The sequence below is a fragment of the Bos javanicus genome, chromosome 24 (assembly GCF_032452875.1).
Source record: "Bos javanicus breed banteng chromosome 24, ARS-OSU_banteng_1.0, whole genome shotgun sequence".
In the NCBI taxonomy this organism is placed as follows: domain Eukaryota; kingdom Metazoa; phylum Chordata; class Mammalia; order Artiodactyla; family Bovidae; genus Bos; species Bos javanicus.
Window position 1 is genome coordinate 21503254 of NC_083891.1, and position 14903 is coordinate 21518156.

General features: G+C 41.3%; 1 protein-coding gene and 1 long non-coding RNA gene across 6 annotated transcripts in view; both read right to left on the bottom strand.

The window, feature by feature from the left end:
- LOC133237507 (uncharacterized) overlaps window positions 1-14903 on the bottom strand; it is a 498424-nt gene that overhangs the window by 307286 nt on the left and 176235 nt on the right. The window lies entirely within an intron of this gene.
- GALNT1 (polypeptide N-acetylgalactosaminyltransferase 1) overlaps window positions 1-14903 on the bottom strand; it is a 122966-nt gene that overhangs the window by 64908 nt on the left and 43155 nt on the right. For 2 of the 5 annotated variants that reach the window (XM_061399593.1, XM_061399588.1), the window contains exons 2-3: window positions 14833-14890; window positions 4587-4830 (exon numbers count right to left, since the gene is read on the bottom strand). In XM_061399593.1, coding sequence (XP_061255577.1) covers window positions 4587-4725 — 139 coding nt within the window. In that variant the 5' untranslated portion in view covers window positions 4726-4830; window positions 14833-14890. Of the gene's footprint in view, window positions 1-4586; window positions 4831-10711; window positions 10733-14832; window positions 14891-14903 lie in introns of those variants that run through there. The other 3 variants (XM_061399590.1, XM_061399592.1, XM_061399589.1) reach the window with 3 other exon arrangements.

The following is a 14903-nucleotide window of genomic DNA, read 5'->3' on the forward strand; positions in this document are numbered from 1 at the left end:
CCACCCCAGCCACTCTCTGCTGCATAACGCGCCCCCCCGGCCCCAAGCCCCTCCACATGAAATGCTCCAAACACAACTCGTCCTTCTGCCTTCCCACTGAGCCGCTCTGCCTCTGGGGCCCCTCCTCATACCAATTTACCCAAAGACGGAGACCTGAGAGCCATGGGAGACTTTTCACTTGCCCTATTACCTACATTCAGTGACTCTCCCTACTATGTAAAGTCCACTATCTACAAACTTCCCATATATTTTATTGTGTGCCCCATTTTAGTGTGGGCCCCAAGAACTTCTACAAACTTTCCCAGCAGTCTCACAACCAGTCTCACATGTCTCACTCTCTCCCACTACATCAGCCAAGTGACCACTCTCTTCTGAAAGTCGGGATCCCATCAGGTTACTTGTTTCCTTCTTTGAAATCCTTTGATGGCATGCCTCGCCTACAGGATAAAGTGCAAAACCCTTGGCATGTTATAAAATGCCTTCTGCGATGTGGTCTCTGCTGACCTCCCAGCCTCGTCTGTGCTCTCTCCTCACGCTTTCCTATCCATCAACTCTGTTCTCTCATGTGCTTATCTTATGCCTGCTTTTCTCCTTTGCTTGGGATGTATTCCCTTCACCTGTCAAACCTAACAAACACCCATGCACCCTGATACTTTAGCCTGAGTGTTACTTCCCTGCAGCACCTTCTCAGAGGTCTCACGGTGTTCCTTCCTCCCACACACCTCTAGTGTGCTATCTACCGTATCACTGAAAGTTGCTCAGTTGTGTCCGACTCTTTGTGATCCCATGGACTATACAATCATGGAATTCTCCAGGCCAGAATACTGGAGTGGGTAGCCTTTCCCTCCTCCAGGGGATCTTTCCAACCCACAGATTGAACCAGGGTCTTCTGTACTGCAGGTGGATTCTTTACCAGCTGAGCCACTAGGGAAGCCCAAGAATACTGGAGTGGGTAGCCTATCCCTTCTCCAGTGGCTCTTCCCAACCCAGCAATCAAATGGAGGTCTTCTGCACTGCAGTTGGATTCTTTACCAAATGAACTATCAGGGAAGCTATCATATCACTACCTGTCTATTATTCTTCCTCTCCTACTGGATTGGGAGTTTCCCAACGGGAGAAACTATTTTGTACTGTTGAAATGTGTATCACTAGCACGTAGCACACTGCCCAGCACACAGCAGTTTACAAAACATTACAAAACATTGGTGAAGACCAAGTGTGTCTTCACCCACTACAGAGGTCCTGGTCTGTCTTATGATTGTGCTTTTGCATTTAAGATAGAATACCATGAGTTCCCACTATAAATGGCAATGGGTTAGTGTGGAATGAGGGGAAAGTTAATCTGTTCCATTTGGGAATATTCTAGGTTTTTAATGGTGAATAGCGATACCTGCCCTCTGATTTAAATGTCAACAGAGTTACAGCTCTAACACCAGTTAAGGAGGCTGGGTCTTGTCACACAACAAACTTACTAAGCAGCAGGTCCTTAAAGGAAACCAGGAAAGTCAACAGATAGGCTGACCTTGTATAAAAGTATATCTTATTAAAAATTATGGGGAAGATAAAAATTAAAAAGTTAGGCATTAGCCTAGGTATTACTAAAGTTCAGTATTAGCAACTGAGACTAATTTTAGGCAAATTTCCCATAAAATAAACAGAACTGGTTACATAATGGGGAAGATAAAAATTAAAAAGTTAGGGGTTAGCTTAGGTATTACTAAAATTCAGTGTTAGCAACTGAGACTAATTTTAGGCAAATTTCCCATAAAATAAACAGAACTGGTTACATAATCCCATCTACAAAAATTATAGTACGTAGGCAAGTAAGTTTTAGATTATAAATTTTAAAGGACCAGGTAGATCAGATCAGATCAGTCGCTCAGTCGTGTCCGACTCTTTGTGACCCCATGAATTGCAGCACACCAGTCTTCCCTGTCCATCACCAACTCCCGGAGTTCACTTAGACTCACGTCCATCGAGTCAGTGATGCCATCCAGCCATCTCATCCTCTGTCGTCCCCTTCTCCTCTTGCCCCCAATCCCTCCCAGCATCAGAGTCTTTTCCAATGAGTCAACTCTTCGCATGAGGTGGCCAAAGTACTGGAGTTTCAGCTTTAGCATCATTCCTTCCAAAGAAATCCCAGGGCTGATCTCCTTTAGAATGGACTGGTTGGATCTCCTTGCAGTCCAAGGGACTCTCAAGAGTCTTCTCCAACACCACAGTTCAAAAGCATCAATTCTTCAGCGCTCAGCCTTCTTCACAGTCCAACTCTCACATCCATACATGACCACAGGAAAAACCATAGCCTTGACTAGATGAATCTTTGTTGGCAAAGTAATGTCTCTGCTTTTCAATATGCTATCTAGGTTGGTCATAACCTTCCTTCCAAGGAGTAAGCGTCTTTTAATTTCATGGCTGCAGTCACCATCTGCAGTGATTTTGGAGCCCAGAAAAATAAAGTCTGACACTGTTTCCACTATTTCCCCATCTATTTCCCATGAAGTGGTGGGACCGGATGCCATGATCTTTGTTTTCTGAATGTTGAGCTTTAAGCCAACTTTTTCACTCTCCTCTTTCACTGCCATCAAGAGGCTTTTTAGTTCCTCTTCACTTTCTGACATAAGGGTGGTGTCATCTGCATATCTGAGGTTATTGATATTTCTCCCGCCAGTCTTGATTCCAGCTTGTGTTTCTTCCAGTCCAGCGTTTCTCATGATGTACTCTGCATATAAGTTAAATAAACAGGGTGACAATATACAGCCTTGACGTACTCCTTTTCCTATTTGGAACCAGTCTGTTGGTCCATGTCCAGTTCTAACTGTTGCTTCCTGACCTGCATACAAATTTCTCAAGAGGCAGATCAGGCGGTCTGGTATTCCCATCTCTTTCAGAATTGTCCACAGTTTATTGTGATCCACACAGTCAAAGGCTTTGGCATAGTCAAGAAAGCAGAAATAGATGTTTTTATGGAACTCTCTTGCTTTTTCCATGATCCAGTGGATGTTGGCAATTTGATCTCTGGTTCCTCTGCCTTTTCTAAAACCAGCTTGAACATCAGGAAGTTCACGGTTCACACATTGCTGAAGCCTGGCTTGGAGAATTTTAAGCATTACTTTACTAGCATGTGAGATGAGTGCAATTGTGCGGTAGTTTGAGCATTCTTTGGCATTGCCTTTCTTTGGGATTGGAATGAAAACTGACCTTTTCCAGTCCTGTGGCCACTGCTGAGTTTTCCTAATTTGCTGGCATATTGAGTGCAGCACTTTCACAGCATCGTCTTTCAGGATTTGGAATAGCTCAACTGGAATTCTATCACTGCCACTAGCTTTGTTCGTAGTGATGCTTTCTAAGGCCCACTTGACTTCACATTCCAGGATGTCTGGCTCTAGGTCAATGATCACACCATCATGATTATCTGCGTCATGAAGATCTTTTTTGTACAGTTCTTCTGTGTATTCTTGCCACCTCTTCTTAATATCTTCTGCTTCAGTTAGGTCCATACCATTTCTGTCCTTTATCGAGCCCATCTTTGCATGAAATGTTCCTTTGGTATCTCTGATTTTCTTGAAGAGATCTCCAGTCTTTCCCATTCTGTTGTTTTCCTCTATTTCTTTGCATTGATCGCTGAAGAAGGCTTTTTTATCTCTCCTTGCTATTCTTTGGAACTCTGCATTCAGATGTTTATATCTTTCCTTTTCTCCTTTGCTTCTCACTTCTCTTCTTTTCACAGCTATTTGTAAGGCCTCCCCAGACAGCCATTTTGCTAAGGACCAGGTACCTTCATTATAAAAGTGTAAGATACTTAAATATGGCTGTATACTCAAATAAAACATTTACATATAATTCCTAAAAATAGAATTATTGTTTAGCCAGATATTCTATAACTAACCAGACAAAGTGCATGGCCCAGAATAGCTAAATTACTGACTCACAATGCAAAGTCATTTTCATTTTGTTTAAAAATAAGTAAATAAAAGGAGGCATTTGTTTTTTGGTTTAAACACAGAGTCTAAAAGGGAATTTTTCAGGTGTCTCCTTCCTTTTCCACGCCAGAGACTGCAGTGTTCTCAATGCAGCACTGATTTTATAGTCTGATCTTTTCATAAGGTCTCCCTAAATGTGCTAACTGGAGCTATTGACAGCATTAACAAAATGAACTCACCAGACCATGTCTACCTAAAATAACTTCTTCCCTTAGGACTGAGATAGGAGGGCTAGAGAACTCTCTCTCTCATGCCTGATAATGCAATTTTAACGCTCCACTCAGTATTATGACATTAGGCTAATCTCCTGTGCAGTTTTGGTAGTCCCAGCTATGCGATTCGCTACACTATTTGGTAATACGACTTCCAGAAAATTAACTACTTTTAACACTGAACACATGAATTTAGCAATTCTATACATGACACTTTAATACTGTTAGAAGAACCCACTGGAGAACTGATAGAAATATGATCATCATACACAGAAAGCCAGGGATTACTATTAATCTAAAAAATGTTAAAATTCTATAGTTCCCAAATTAGTTATTACAAACAAGTAACACATGTATCAAAACAGGCCCATTATTATAAAATGTCACTCACCATCCCCAGCAGGAAGTCCTCTCTCTTTTTTTTCATCACATTTGTTGCATTCACTGAAGTAAAGCAGCAGGAACATATCCAAGAGTACCCAAATCAAGGAGGTGGCTAGGACCACCTTGCAGTATGCAAATTTTCTCATGGCACTTTAAGTCAAATGCAAAATTTTAAAATATATATATATATAAATATACAAAGATCACGAAAATTATTCCAATCCAGTTTCATCAGAAATCACCTTCATAACCTACAGACAAAAAAAGAAAAAAGATTAACTAAAAATTCAGAACCTAAAGCACAATCCAAAGATTAACTTATATGCATATGAAATTTTACCATGAAGAATAAGTTTTAAATAAGACTTCAAAAAATACTTGTAAAATATATAAAAATTGATAGTATCAATAACATGCAAATAACTCCTACAAATCAATATACACAATAAAATAGAAAAATGGGTAAATGATGCAAACAAGCACTTTGCAGAAAGGAAACCGGAAGAGCCAATAAACAAGTGAAAATGGGCTCGATTCGCTACAATTAAGAAAATGCAAATTAAAACAGTGAGCGACTATCTCATATCCATTAAACACGTGGGGTTTTACTGCCTTCTATTCAACTGCTATATTAAACACTCAAGTAAAAACTAACCCATTAACTGCCACAGGGGTTTAAGAAATCAGTAATTCCCAGTCCATTTCAAACACTCCCCTTCAGTTCCATGGTCCAAGGATTTATATGAGCTCTCCCGGTCGCTGTACTGCATCAGTTTAACTGGAGTGATTCTTATCTCTCTGTCCCACTGAATCCCATTCTAAAAATGCTAGTCACCAGCCATTCAGAAACAGACTCATGGAAAGCGTAGAAGAAAAGGGCATCGAGAGATCTGAGGCCTGGACTTGGCTCTGACAGTAACTGCACAGACTTCCCTGAACCTTCCTTTCTATGTGTCCCACCCTCACCCCAATCTGTTACATCTTGAGAAAATGACTGGATGGACGGTTACCAAATATGGGACGGCTAGATCAAAAACACTCCTGGCATGCTGGCACTCGTCTGGGGGCGCACTGAAGCAGTCCCCAGGACCTCAGACGAGGAATCATTGCATGGAGCCGTGGGCACCAAGGCTCAAAGGCGCGTATCAGTGCTGACCGGGAGATGGAAGAATCAAGCGCACTTGGGGTGGATGGAGGAAACACTCGGCACAGGTGCCCCCCACTGAAAGCCAATGTGCAGATGCTCTGAAGGGCTGTAAGCTCCAGGGGGGCCCAGGAGCTTCTTACAAGGGCAGTTTATGTAGCATGAACCCGGAATAGATCAGAGAGTTTATCTATGAAAAAGATAACAGTTCTTTCCTACCTTACAAAGGGGCTAGCCAGCAACCTGAAAAGCACCCCAAAATACTAGGTGACACTTGTAACTGTGAAGTATTATTTCTGCTCACCTCTCTGGGGACTGTGATCTCTTGCCTATTGGTCTCCTTCCATCAAACCAACACTCCCCACTTGTACCCTGAGAACAGGGGTGCCACTGTCGGATTCTTGCCTCAAGTCCCTCACATGGAGTGAGCAACCACTACTAACTCTAGTGACTAGGGTGAGGGCAAGGCCAAAAGGATTACAACGCGCAGTGTCATGGAACAACAGATCTCTCCAGAGAAGCCGATATACCATGTATTTCAAGCCACTTCACGTGCAAGGCTACCTCTCTTGGTCACTGGCAAAGCAAGCAGTCTAACTGCTGGTGCGCTATCTGGGACGCAAATGTGGCTGTGTTCTCTAAAACCTGCTGATTGTTATTTCTTTTAAGCTTACAGCCCAGAACACTTAAATGTAAGTCTTTATAACTCTGTACCCATCCCTGTTTAATTTTTCCAAGGCAGCACAATTAGATTCTAAAATTGAAGATGAAACACAAGTGGGTGTGTATGTATTTGGAAGGAGAGCGGTACAGAGAAAGCAGGAGGTGCAGGGAGAAAGGAGAATAAAGAAGAGGCAAAAACCTCTGAAACCTTGGGGCAGAGATTCCTCAGACATTAACAGTAAAATGCACAAATCATTAAAAAATAAAAAGACTGCACGTTGGACTTAATAAAATCTGCTCTTCAAAAGACAGTTAAATAAAAAACAAGTCACATATGGGGAGAAAATATTTACAAATGACTCATCTGATAAATTACTTGTAACCAGACCACATAAAAAACTCTCCAAATACAGTGTTTAAAAACCCTAATCGAAAACAGTGGGCGAAAAGTTTGAACTGTCACTTCACCGGAACAGCAATTCAGGTGGTAAATGAGTACAAGAAAAGATTTTGAACATTGTTAGCTATTGTGTGTGTGTACTCAGTCAGATCCGAGTCTTTGCAATCCAGGGACTGTGGCCTGCCAGGCTCCTCTGTCCATGGGATTCTCCAGGCAAAAATACTGGAACGGGTTACCATTTCCTTCTCCAGGGGATCTTCCTGACCCAAGGATTAAACCCATGTCTCTTGTGTCTCCTGCACTGGCAGATGGATTCTTTACCGCTAATGCCACCTACTGCTGCTGCTAAGTCACTTCAGTCGTGTCTGACTCTGTGCGACCCCATAGAGGGTAGCCCACCAGGCTCTGCCATCCCTGGGATTCTCCAGGCAAGAACACTGGAGTGGGTTGCCATTTCCTTCTCCAATGCATGAAAGTGAAAAGTGAAAGTGAAGTCTCTCAGTCGTGTCTGACCCTCAGCAATCCCATGGACTTCAGCCTGCACCAGGCTCCTCCGTCCATGGGATTTTCCAGGCAAGAGTACTGGAGTGGGGTGCCACTGCCTTCTCCAAATGCCACCTACTAGGGAACTGCAAATTAAAAACACAATGAAACACCACTATGCACCAATATAAACAGCTAAAGGAAAAACGAAAACTACCAAATGCTAGCAAGAACTGCTGTAACTGGACCACTAACACACTGCCAGTGGAATGCAAAATGGTACAGTCTCTCCTGAAAACAAAGTTTTTCTCCCATAAGAATCTTACTTAAGAGAAAGGATAATCTATGTCTACACAAAGACTTGTACACAACCTTTATATCAACTCAATCATAACCATCAAAATCTGGAAACAATCCACACGTCTACCACCTGGTGAATGGATAAACAAATTGTGGTACTCTAAACAGTGAAGGACTTCAACCCAGAATCCAGCAATCAAGAAAAACTCTCGATGTACATGCAACAGCACTGATAAATCTCACAAGCCTTATGCTAAGTGAAAGTGGTCAGTAACAAATGGCTGCATTTTGTATACTACATGATGCCATTTATATGAGAGAGAAATCAGATCAGCCGTTGCCAGGGGCTTGGAAGAGTAGGGGACTGCCCTCAAAGGACAGTGAAAACTTGTGATGATGGGAAACCCGCTACTCCCAGCTTGTGGTGGTGCTCATACAACTGTGTCCATTTGTCCAAACGGGTATGACTACACTTAAAAGGGTGAATTCTACTGTACATAATAAATTCAACCTCAATAACCTTAAAAATAGGTAAATACAGAAGAGGTGAGGACCCTTCAAAGAAACAATTTAAATTTTAGGAGGATAACTGTTGTATATTTCTTCAAGTACCTTAAACACTATTACCAATGGGTTAAGTACCCTCCCAGTCATTCAGAAAAAAATCAGCAGTATGTCATGTCTTTTTTTTTTTAAAGTAATTGTATTATACCTACATATTCTCAGAACTTTTGGAATGAGTTCTGGGTACATGGTTATAGTACTACAGAACCAAATAAAATTTTTAATACTATTTATTTTTATTTTTGCCTGCGCTAGGCCTTTGTTGCTTTTCGCAGGCTTTCTCCAGCTGGGGTTTCTCCAGCCGCCTCTCTCCAGGGGCTACTCTGCGGCGCCTGGGCTTCTCCCTGCGGGGACCTCTCTTGCTGAGGTGCATGAGTTGCTCCAAGGCATGTGGAATCTTCCTGGACCAGGGATTAAATCCATGTTCCCTGCATTGACAGGCAGATTCTTATCCACTACACCACCAGGGAAGTCCACGTGTATCATGTTTTAAAGCAACAATAACATCTATTTTGACTCAAATATTTTAATGTCTTAAATGTCCCTACAGGAGGAAAAGACTGAAATGTTTGTGACCATAAAGGGGAAGCATGAGAGATCTCTGTGGTAATGCTGCAGAGATTTTTAATTAAACTAATATGTTCAACAGACATTTAACCTCTCTTTCCACCACAACCACCAAGTATACGGTCTTAGACAACCAATGTCTTAATGATCACTTCAAAAAAGGCCTGATATCCACAAAGCTGTGTCAGAATGCCACATATTGTTTTACACATTACTACTCTTTAAAGAAGCGAGAAAATAGACACAGGCTGAGGTGGTTTCCTGGCTCATGATTCTGACTCTTGCTCTGCCCACCCTACCCCAAGGACTTCTGGTAATAGACCTAGTCCCATGGGCACAGGATAGCCAAATGACCTGGCCAGGCCAAGCACAGGCCCTCAGCCCTTCACTTCCCGAGTCACAGACTAGAAGCCCATGCTAACCTAGCGCTGCAGTCAGCTACACTGCCCGTCACGGAGAGAAAGCCGACCTGCAGTCCAAGAGGGCGAGCTCAGACAGAGGCACGCAGGACGAGAGGAGGAGGGTCCCATAGTGACTGAGTCCCTGTCTCTTTGGCTTTCGTGACTACTCAGGAATCCTTCTAATAATCCCCTTTTCCACTTATGAGAGTTTGAACGGGGTTCCTGACACACACCTGGGATGCGGAAGCGGGGGTAGTGGTGGGGCAGAGAGAGGAAACCTAAAGTCAGGCTCTGGTCCACTTCTGAAGTTCCTCTCTACTAGTCAGAACAATTATACATTATGAGGCACACTATGCTACTTGAAGGGACACTGAACCGCTTATAAGTGGAAAAATCTGAAACTTGCTTTTCTTCTAACACTACATTCCTCAAGCCCATTCATGCTGCATGTAGTTGTAGTCCGTTCCTTTTCACCACTGTATAATGCTCAACTGGCTTATATTAATGTCATCATACACTATGGGGCTAATCATAGCTTATCCCTTTCATGCTTAATAGGCATGGCATTATTTCTAGGTTTATGCATGTTTCCTGGTACACATGTGCCAGGGGTCAGCAAACTTCTGCAAAGGGCCAGGCAGTAAACATTTTAGGCTTTGCGGGACATAACATCTCTGTGGCAATCACCTGAATCTGGGGTTGTACCACAAAAGCAGCCGTGATATGTAACCAAGTAAGTGTGACAGTATTCCAATAAAATGAAGCTTATTTATGGAAATTAAATTTGAATCTCATATAATTTTTAAATTATAAATTATGAAATTATTTCCTAATCATTTAAAGATGTTAAAAATCTTTCTTTATTCATGAGTTGTCACAACCCTGATCTAGAGGACATACCTAGGGATATTAGGTCATGAGACTACACATATTTTCAATATGACAACATATGGCAAACTTGCTTTCCCAGATGTCTAAAGCAAAATGAGAACTCTGGATGTGTTATGTCCTTGGCAACACTTATTGATGTCAAACTATTTAATTTTTTGACAATCTGGTAAGTGTGTAATTTAATTTGAGTTTCCCCACCATCTCTGACATTTCCATTTCCTCTTCCTAATGTATTCACTGAAGTTTATTCTATTGGGTGAAGTTGTTTTGTCTTTTTCCTATTAGTTTGTGAAGATCTTTATACAGTCTGGATTCTAATCTGTGTCAGTTACATGTACTACAAGTATCTTTTCCCAGTTTATACCTTATCTTCTTAATAAGAGGTGTATTTTGTAGTCCATATTTTCTATGTCTTAAGAAGTTTTTCTCTACCTAGAGATCATTAAAAATATTTTAATGTCTAGAAGTTTTAAAGTTTTACCTTTCCAGTGTAAGTACAAATTCAATATTATTTTCTTCCCTATGGATAACCAATTGTCTCAGTACTGTTTATGGAAAGTTCAATCTCTCCCTAAAAGTGTGCAATGCCAACTTTGTCATAAGTCATGTTTCTGAGGTTCTACATTCTGTTCCATTGGTCTGCTTATCCCTACACCACACAGCATCTTAATTATAGCTTTACAACAATTTTTGGTACTAGGTAAAGCAAATATTCTCACCTTTTACTAGGTGAGGAGTACCTTGGCTACTTCTGACCCACTGGCCTTCCTTAGCTATGCTGACCACATCTACTGCAAAAGAAATCCAGTAGTTAAAAATGCTTACATGTCTATGGTGGAACAATTTTACTGTTCTGAGAAAATAAACCAATTAAAAATTCATATAAGTCATAAAAAAAGAAGTTGGTGATGAGAAGAGGAATTAAATTCAAGAAGTCAAAAGCAAAGTTCTAAAAATGTTCTTCAAAATGACATTACTAAAATAAATGTCTACTATCTAAACTTTATGTCTACTACTTTGTTATTCCTTTAAAACAAAACAAAACAAAAAAAAAAAACCAGTATTCTAGAGTCCCAATCATTCCATGCTGCTTGGATATTTACTGAGTCTTGGCCAACTCTGTTCTTGATACCATGTCAGACACTGTAGATGGTAGAAGCATGAAGGCAATGATCCACACCATGGAAACTGTTATCACGCTACTAAATACCAGGGTAAGAGACACGCCATTCACATTACAAAAGAGAAACACCAACTCAGGAAACCTGGCAGGAAAAAGACATCCAGATAGGGAAGTTTCTAAACAGGTTTTATCAGACAGTGTAAGATACTAAACTTTGCTGCAACAAGGTTTTCTTTAAATTTTTTCTACAAATATTTTGTTTCTCTCTCTCCTTTAGCTAAAATCCTTTAAGGGCTTCCTGATGTCCTGCTATTTTGTTCTGAAGAACACCATTTGTAGGACTCATACCTGAGAGTTCTCACTAAAGAATTAAGTTAGGGAAATGTTACTTCCTCCATTTGCTCTGAGAGATTCATTCTGTATATCACTGCACCAAAGGTTCTATGAAGCCCTGCATCGAGGCAAGCTGCGTGATTCTGTTAACTCAGAACTTCTCAGATTCAAGCATGGAATCTTCCCCAACTACTCTTCCTTTTTTGCATAATAGAAAGCAGTTTTCAAAGAGCAATAAATTAACTAGTGAAGACTGGCTTCAAATCCTGGAAGCAGATAACTTTTAAGCTATGAGTTATTTTCTTTCTGCAAAATTATCTCTGTAAAGCTGCAAATTGAGTAAAAAAAAGAAATCCCATTGTGTTTAAAAGCCTCTCATGAGGCTGACTTTCACAGACAGAAGGTCAATGTGTAATTTTGTAATATGTTAATTAATTTAATTAATAAAATTAATTAAGTTAATTTTGTTATATTTTTATTTAACATAACATATACCTGTATATAGTACAAATGAAAAGTGAAAGTGTTAGTCACTCAGTCATGTCTGACTCTTTGCAATCCCGTGGACTGTAGCCCACCAAGCTCCTCAGTCCATGGAATTTTCCAGGCAAGAATACTAGAGTGAGTTGCCATTTTCTTCTCCAGGGGATCTTCCCAACCCAGGGTTTGAACCTAGGTCTTCTGCATTGCAGGCAGATTCTTTACTGTCTAAGCCACCAGGATTTGTGGACAAAATGGGAAATCCAAAAGTCACCATTATATATAAATCCCTAAAAGAAAAGAATCTAGAAGCCTCCCTTCAGGTAAGTGAAATCTGTCAACTATTTCCACTATCAATTATTTTTTTCAAGTGTGGAGTATCATATTCTACAGAATATATCATCATTAAATTTTGCATTCAGCAAATGCAACATTATTTCATGTGGAAGTCTGTGAGGAAAGAGTTAACACAGCAGGTGTGTTCTACCCTGTCCGTGCTAAGCCCAGGGGGATGCCTAGGGCCATGGCAATGACCCCTGGCCAAATGCTGAGAAGAAACTCCTGGAATGTTCATGGTTATTTGTTAAGGATGTTAGAGGTGGTGAGTCAGGATGTACCAGGCTGTCAGCATTGTTTAAAGAAATCATCAAGATTTATGACGCGCACCTGGTGTCTGGTCTGGGGCCCAACTCTCAGCTGCCAAAGCTAGCCACATGGCAGGAATACGCCTACGTGACCAGCTGGCTACCAACAGGAGCTCCAGGCTCTGACACTCATGTGCTTCCCTGACCAGACACGTCTTGTACATGTCTCTTATCATTCACAGCTGGAGGGGAACTCGTGGTCCTGTGATCCTTACGGAGGGAAGACTCAGAAGTCCACACCTGATCTCATCAACATTCACCTGTTTTATCTTTTTTCTGCTGTTCTTGCACTGTATCTTTGGCTGTAATAAAAATGCAGCTGTGAGTACAACACTATGTTGAGCTGTGTCAGTCTTTCCAGCAAATCAAACTAGTGGGCAGTCAGATCAGATCCGATCAGATCAGATGCTCAGTCGTGTCCCACTCTTTGCGACCCCATGAATAGCAGCACGCCAGGCCTCCCTGTCCATCACCAACTCCCAGAGTTCACCCAGACTCACGTCCATCGAGTCAGTGATGCCATCCAGCCATCTCATCCTCTGTCGTCCCCTTCTCCTCTTGCCCCCAATCTCTCCCAGCATCAGAGTCTTTTCCAATGAGTCAACTCTTCGCATGAGGTGGCCAAAGTACTGGAGTTTCAGCTTTTGCATCATTCCTTCCAAAGAAATCCCAGGGCTGATCTCCTTTAGAATGGACTGGTTGGATCTCCTTGCAGTTCAAGGGACTCTCAGGAGTCTTCTCCAAAACCACAGTTCAAAAGCATCAATTCTTTGGCACTCAGCTTTCTTCACAGTCCAACTGTCACATCCATACATGACCACAGGAAAAACCATAGCCTTGACTAGACGGACCTTTGTTGACAAAGTAATGTCTCTGCTTTTCAATATGCTATCTAGGTTGGTCATAACCTTCCTTCCAAGGAGTAAGCGTCTTTTAATTTCATGGCTGCAGTCACCATCTGTAGTGATTTTGGAGCCCCGAAAAATAAAGTCTGACACTGTTTCCACTGTTTCCCCATCTATTTCCCATGAAGTGATGGGACCGGATGCCATGATCTTCGTTTTCTGAATGTTGAGCTTTAAGCCAACTTTTTCACTCTCCTCTTTCACTTTCATCAAGAGGCTTTTTTAGTTCCTCTTCACTTTCTGACATAAGGGTGGTGTCATCTGCATATTTGAGGTTATTGATATTTCTCCTGGGAATCTTGATTCCAGCTTGTGTTTCTTCCAGCCCAGCGTTTCTCATGATGTACTCTGCATATAAGTTAAATAAGCAGGGTGACAATATACAGCCTTGACGTGCTCCTTTTCCTATTTGGAACCAGCCTGTTGGTCCATGTCCAGTTCTAACTGTTGCTTCCTGACCTGCATACAGGTTTCTCAAGAGGCAGGTCAGGTGTTATGGTATTCCCATCTCTTTCAGAATTTTCCACAGTTTATTGTGATCCACACAGTCAAAGGCTTTGGCACAGTCAATAAAGCAGAAATAGATCCTCCTAGGCAATCACTAAATCTGGGGGTGGTCTTGGGAACAGCCAACACAATCAGCATTTTAAAACAGAAGTGATGGTCTATTAGGCCAAATGCTAAAATTCACATTTGAATTCCAGAACGTATTAATATCAGTAATGTGCTCCTAGCAATTTTACTTTATTTGCATAAACCTGGGCCTCTTTATTCCTTGAATGAGAAAAACATATCCAGGTCACAGTCCCTGAATTAAATGCAGTAATGCACAACATACTCACAGTAAACACTCAGTAAATATTAAATAATAATTCTAAAGGCTCTTTCTTAGATGAAACAAAAAAAATCAGGAACATTTTACATTTGTACTGATGCATTTGGAGTCCTGCAAAGAGAAGCTCAGAGACAAACTTGAACCCTTCATCCTCCTAACACTGGCGCCATGAGTGCTCTCCAGTCCACACATCAGGACTACTGGTTGAACACAAGCAGGTTAAACCTTATATAATAAGTATCTTTCTATTTCTAAATGTGGTCTTCATTTAGTCTTCACATTGCTTTCGTGAATGAGAAGTGAATGTGCTAATTAATTAGTACCACATGTGGCTATGCTTGATGGTTATGTTTCTCAAATTACTGTGCTAGGATTTTAGTACAAGCCACTCACTTTCTGGCATGTATATGAGGCATCAAGTCCAGTCAGGGTAAATCTGAACCTGCGCCACTGTAAGAGCAAATCCCAATGTAAAGAGAAGTCCAACCCTGAAGTCATTTACGCCCAGTGATCAACTTACCCCAAAGTGGCTTTTCAAATGAATTCACATCCCAAATCCACATGTCCCACATCTCCTGCTGAAAAATAAAT